Genomic DNA, 6,469 nt, shown 5'->3' with positions numbered 1-6,469 from the left:
CTCCTCCTCCTCCTCCTCCTCCTCCTCTTCTTCTTCTTCTTCTTCTTCTTCTTCTTCTTCTTCTTCTTCTTCTTCTTCTTCTTCTTCTTCTTCTCCTTCTCCTTCTCCTTCTCCTTCTCCTCCCTCTCCCTCTCCCTCTCTCTCTCCCTCTCCCTCTCCTCCTCCTCCTCCTTCCCCTTCTCCTTCTCCTTGTCTTCTTCCCCCTTTCCCTCCTCCTTCTTCTCCCTCTTCCTCCTCCTCCTCCTCCTTCTTCTTCTTCTCCTTGTCTTCTTTCCCCTCTTCCTCCTTCTTCTTCCTCTTCTTCCTCCTCCTCCTCCTTCTCCTTCTTCTCTTCCTTCTCCTACTTCTTCTGTACTGGGAATGGAGCTCAGGACTTTGACTTTGCACTTGCCAGGCAGACATTGTGCTTCTGAGCTATCTCCCCAGACCCATGCCATTTTCTTATAACACATCTTGACAACCGGGTATTCCAGGGAATACAGTTTGGGTAATTTAAGTCTTAGAAAAAACTGTATCTCCTTTTTATCAGACAATATGAAAACTTCAAGATACGATACCTGTTATATTGGCCATACCTCAGATAGAAGATAAAAATCATATCTTTAATGACTTTTAATCACTGGTGTCTGCTAATAGGTTACTCAAAAAGTGTTTATTCCAACTTTCCTTCTGGACTCTTGGGTTCTCCAAAGTAACAGATACTGGAAACAGTTAAGATATATATGGCCCAAATAACCATAGTCCTTGATTCTCTAGCCTAGAACAAAAGCAATGCTCTGAATTAAAATTGTCTAGAATTAGCTGGATGAGCCCCTACTGATACAAGAGCCCCCTCCTACATCAGCTTCTTCCTGCAGGTTGAACACCCAGAGCAATGGACAGGCTCACTTTTCCGTGGTTGACAATCTTCCTCATCATGTCAGTTACTTTCTCGGGACCTCCTCCAGCTCCATCGCACCATTCTCAGGCAGGTCTCTGCCTTCCCAGCGTGCATCCACAATTCTTCCGAATGACTGACAGGTGCATACCTACCACCCACCACCCTAATCCCTGAGTTCTGGGGAATCATTCCATCCCAGGCTCCAGGAAGGAATGTGACCAGTTGGCCAACCAGTTCATCAGCTCTCACAGTCTACTGAGATTAGTGGGGATCTCGCTCAGGCATGGAGTCACTGCTAAGAGGAAGCCTTCTGTTTTTAACTAGACAACAGGTGAGCCTTATGGGTTGGTATCATCTTGCTAGCCAAGGGGGTAGTGTGCCTGTGAATTAACAGGAAGAGGCCATAGCCAAGGTGCGAGTGAGAGGCTGCTGCACTGCCTTGTTGGAGCTTAGAGCTCAGACCTCCCTAGAGTCTTACCTATTGCGGGACTTTGCAAATATATGAACCAATCGTTTTCCTTTTTGTTCATGTTAACTTAAGCTGAGTCTCTGAGACTAATAAAATATGCGATATGCTGGCTGCCATGGTTGATAACTCTACTCTCTATTGTTTATTTTCTTTCCTTCACTTTCTAAAATTACCTTTCTAGTCACTACCTTTCTTGTTTTGGAGTCTTCCTCAGAACACTTCCTCAAAATCACAAATAAATAACACAGCGAATGTTCTGCTAACCTCTCACATCTGCCACCCCTCCCCAACAAGCTATTCCTTCTCCAGACCCTTTATCTAACTCCTCCCCATCTGGGAGGGACAACAGGTCATCCACAGCTAAGGACCTGCACAGTCCTGCTACATTTAGGCTGTTACTGAACTAAAACAAATAACTAGAAAACAATTCAGGGTTCAGTGTTATAATTCAGTCTCTCAGGCCTTGGACTCAAAGGAGATGAACATTGAATTTCATGAACTAATCTTGGCTCATTATGAACACTTTGTGGACAGATGGTAAGGAAGAGCTTATCACCTACTCCATGCCCTGGAGCTCGCTCTTCTCAAACTGGGGGGCAAAACTCCTGCAGCGGATGATACATTTTGTCAACTTGAGAAGTTAAAAGCTTAGCTAAATCCAGCAATTCCCCACTGTAGGGCGTGGAGGTCCTGCACTAGGGTGTGGAGGCCCCACTCTGGAATGGCTCATCATGTAAAGGATATAAAAGGGAACTGAGGAAGGATGGAGCATTCCACTTCCTCTGAGGAGCTCCAGTCTTTGCAGGCAGCTTGGAGGTCATCTCCTGGCTTCTAGCGCAGACTCTTCAGCCTCTGTCTTGGATCCTTTAGCCTCCTGGTGTAGACTCATCAGCTTTCTGTTGCAGGCCCATCAGCCTCCTGATATGGACTTGCACAGAACACTGCAGTGAGCTACAGAACATGAACTGAATCCTTCAGTCTCAGGTGTGCAGACGCCCTCTGCACGCTTCCTCATCCGACTCTGTGGCTGACCATCATAAGCCACTCTTGTAATTTTTTATACATTGTACATTTTGTGTTATATCTGTTCTTCTAGTAAAACTCTGACTGATAAAACTGGCAAGGAAAAACACGTTACCTCCTACTGAAGCTGAGTTTCAAAATGTAAAATGCAAGCTGGAGAACTAAGAATCTCCATCTTGACCTTCCATCCTTCCTCTGGACCATGACCAGTCATGCAGCTGCTTCTCTCAGCAGGCCTGGAAGGCCTTCTCTGCCCATGCTGGGAGGACACAGGGCAGAGAAGTTGACAGCTCCTTGGCCTTCACAGTTTTTCCCCGTTCTGCAGCATAGGCCTCATCAGGGAAGCTCTGCATAGGCCTGAGCGCTTGTGTCTTTCTCCTCTTCCAGCTGCTGGCTTGGATCTGCTCCTTGTGAGGTGCAGATTCCCCAGGAAATCCAGCCAGCCTCTATGGCAGGGCCAGGGTAGATTTTTCTAGACACAGAGCCAGCACTTACTGTCCTCTTGCTACACAAGGATGAGCTCAGCAAGAGCCCAACTGTATTAGCCAAGCTGTAGCACTGCTGAAGGAAAGGCCCACCGTGTAACATGTCCAGACATTAACATCCTTGTGTGACCTCAGGGCACATGGCCAGTGCCCCACAGGGCACCCTCCCCAGTAGATCCCCTACTTTGGAACTGCCTGGCCTGTTTCCTGCAAAGAGCAGCATAAGGAAGATAACAGAAGACTCAAGGAAAACAAAAGTGCTTTGGAGACACATGTGGATGCATGTGCATACACACATGGGCACATATGGCTCACACATGAGGTAGATTCATACATATGTATTGTCATGGCATACATCTGGAGTGGCCTCTCAAGTCCTCATGTGTTCAGGGGTAGGGGTTTTGGAAGGTGACTGGATCATGAGGTGCTGCACTCCTGCGTGGATTCACCCTCTGGTGAGTTTAGCAGCCAAGAGTGCTCTAGGGAGTCAAGGCCGGGCTGAAAGAAGCCAGTCAGTCAGTGGGGGCCAAACCTGGAAGAACGGGTCTCCCTCCCCAGGTCCTCCCTTCCCTCTTCTTCCTAACCACCACAACCTGAGCAGCTCTTCTCCGTTCATGTACCATTTGTGCCTTTCAGCCAGCTGATCCAGGACTGGCCACCTGAGCCAAAATCGGCCTCTCCTACTTAATGTATGGGGGTCAGGGACTGTGCCTTGGGGACCAAAAAGTGACCGGGGCGTGTGCACATGTATATATACTACATTTTAAAATGCCTAAATTCTAAACATGCATGAGAGTTAGTTCAGGAAACATAAAAATGCCCTGGGGATGTGTGCGCACACATGTGATATCACGTACACATAATATACGCTGCCACAAATTCCTTGACAATGGGGATGCATTCCAAGAAATGCATCATTAGGCAATTTTGTCATCATGTGAATATCACAGGTGTACTTACACAAACTGAGACAGCTGCAACGTTACTAGACAATGCGATCTTATGAGAACACTGCCTTACGTGCGCTCTGTTGTCAGTCAAATTATTATGTGATATCATGCTGTTCAGGAAGTGTGGCAGACCTTTAGGAAGCAGGGCCTCAGGGAAGGTCCCTGGGGTGCATCCCTTAAGGAAGGCGTGGGCTCTTGTTCCTTCTACATTTTCTTCTGCTTTCTGGCTATGAGGTAAGAAGTTTGCTGTACCACATGTCCCCTACTTCTGTCATCCCAGAAGCCTAAAAAGCAATAATTACACAGACAAGTGTAAGTAATATCTTCAATGGTACACTACCAACTGCATTTAAATATTTATTTATAATTTTCTTATGTTTAGAGAATAGCCAGTGTAGGACTCAAATTTTTAGAAGCTAACCCAGGTATATGCTCTGCCACAACTGATCCTCTCATTCATCTTTTGCCCAGAAAAATGGGTAAAGGATTTGGAGGTGTGTGTGTGTGGATTAGTCCCAGCTCACCCACAGACCTGAGAATAAGCCTGGATTCTGAGGGAAAGAAAGCAGTAGAGATTTCTCTTGGAAGAAAATGTAGTACAGCATGTGAGGGAGCAAAGCTGGTCTAGTAGTGGTGGGGCTGTGGAGGGGTAGGAAGGTGTGATGTCACAGGCGAGCCCCTCTGCCCACCCATCTAGGACCAACAGCACCATCTGCATTCCTCCCAGGCAGGGACTAGAAGGCCTCCTGCTTCCTTCTTCCTGTGCCCCTCTCTCCTCCTGCACCCTATACTGAGCCGTTCCTCCTTCACCCTATACTGAGCCGTGGGTCTGGACCCCAGCTGTTACACACCTGGCTGGGATGGGCAATGGGCAGTCCTCATTTTGAATGGGTGGAAGTCTGCTTTCTTGAAGCAGTCTGTGAAGGAGGTACAAACAAGAGAGAAATGTCTCCTCACACATAAGCAGGCAGCTCCTTGCTACTAAAACCTGAGGGAAGGCCACAGGGAGACAGATGTTCAGGGAGCCACATTCAATGCCATTCCTGATCAAATAGACGGAATCTGAATAACACAGTAGTCTCACCAGAGTTTGTTTGGCAGTAGGTCATACAACAGACTAACAGTCTCAGTCCTGGTATTCACATTCTAGCAAGGCACACATGAGAAAAGAATCTGTATACCTTTAAGGGCAAGAATGCTTTTTAATGTTCCCAAATCTCCAACCTTTCTTTCTATCATAGAGGGTCCAACCAATCCTGCCTTGTCGAATTTTCTACCTGATATTCACCTCTCAAAGTTACTCACAATAAATAAATAAATAAATAAATAAATAAATCCCACTACTTGGTGAATAAAATAGAAAACCCAAGCAAAAAAAACAAAGGAATTCCATTTTATTGAGCAGAGAGGAAAACCTAACCCAAGACTACATATGTAATCACCTCATTTGATTTTCACAAGTATAACCTAAAAGACAGGGACCAGGGAGATGGCTCAGTAGAATAAGCACTTGCCTGACAAGTCAAAGGGCCTGAGTTCAACCCCCGATTCTGTCAAAAAAAAAAAAAAAAAAAAAAAAAAGGATAACCTAAAAGAAAAAAGAGCATTGAACAAGCAAGCAGCAGTGAAATTCTTGTCTATATAGTGTCCTGTATCCCAGGATACTAACTATATCCAACATGGATGAAAGACAAAAACAATACCTAGCTGTTTCTCTACAAGAAGACGCCAGCCACTGATAGCACTGCCACCACCAATCCCCTGGAATCTGGTAGAAACTCTGAGCACAACCAGATCAGCCACCCAGGAGGGGAGGGCAAGAAGGGTCTCCAGGGTTTGTTGAGCATTTACACATGTGCAACCAGTACACATTGCATCAGAAACTACAGATGTGGCCATGCCCTTCAGAGGCTTATGCTTCAACAGTACAAACGGACACACATGAAAGATAGCAGAGAGAAAGCCCAGCTCCAGTGCATGGCAGCAGACTCTGCCTCCTCCTGGAGCCCAGGAGGAAAAGGCCAAGGAGGTCCATCATTGATGAAAAGCTTAGTAACAGCTTTGAATCTGGAAAATTGAGAGCTCAAATCAGCAAGTGCCACAAGCCAGCTATGAGAGCTTGTGTGCAACATAAACCTCTATGATCTTCTGTCCCATTGAAGGAAAACACACATCATCCACTTTTATTTGAGAGATAGTAATCAGATTTGTGAAATGTGTAGCATTGGTGCAGGTCACTTGAAGCACCAGAAGATAGGACCCTTGTCACCCCCAGATTCAACACTCACTCTCAGAACCCCAGCTACACACAGCCACCAGGAAGTAAAGCAGAATCACTTCACTGCTGCTGCTTATTTTGAGATGAGATTCAGGAAGACAAGTGAAAGAGGGACAGAGAAAGAGTCTCTGAGTTGCTTTTTTTTTTTTTTTTTTTTTTTGGACAACCGGGGATTGAACTCAGGCCCTTGCGCTTGCCAGGGAAGCGCTTATTCCACTGAGCCATCTCCCCGGCCCCCAAACGCTTTTTTTTTTTTTTTTGCAGAACCTTGTGCTTGCCAGAGAAGTGCTTATTCCACTGCGCCATCTCCCCGGCCCCAAGATCATTTCTATGTGTCAATAAGTGAGGAAGCATTTTCATTAACAAACACCATATAGGGAGAAA

The 6,469-nt window shown here is 46.1% G+C and overlaps 1 protein-coding gene across 8 annotated transcripts in view; it reads right to left on the bottom strand.

The window, feature by feature from the left end:
• Lrmda (leucine rich melanocyte differentiation associated) overlaps window positions 1-6,469 on the bottom strand; it is a 1,112,503-nt gene that overhangs the window by 552,134 nt on the left and 553,900 nt on the right. Inside the window, exon 3 of one of the 8 annotated variants that reach the window (XM_023718924.1) lies at window positions 4,659-4,724. The exons of the other annotated variants lie outside the window; for them this stretch is intronic. Within the exon in view, the coding sequence (XP_023574692.1) occupies window positions 4,659-4,724 (66 nt within the window). The remainder of the gene's footprint in view (window positions 1-4,658; window positions 4,725-6,469) is intronic. 8 annotated transcript variants of the gene reach the window in all.

This window comes from Octodon degus, unplaced genomic scaffold (assembly GCF_000260255.1).
Source record: "Octodon degus isolate 3935 unplaced genomic scaffold, OctDeg1.0 scaffold00005, whole genome shotgun sequence".
NCBI lineage: Eukaryota > Metazoa > Chordata > Mammalia > Rodentia > Octodontidae > Octodon > Octodon degus.
The sequence above is the reverse complement of the archived record's forward strand: the minus strand, read 5'-3'. Positions and strand labels throughout refer to the sequence as shown.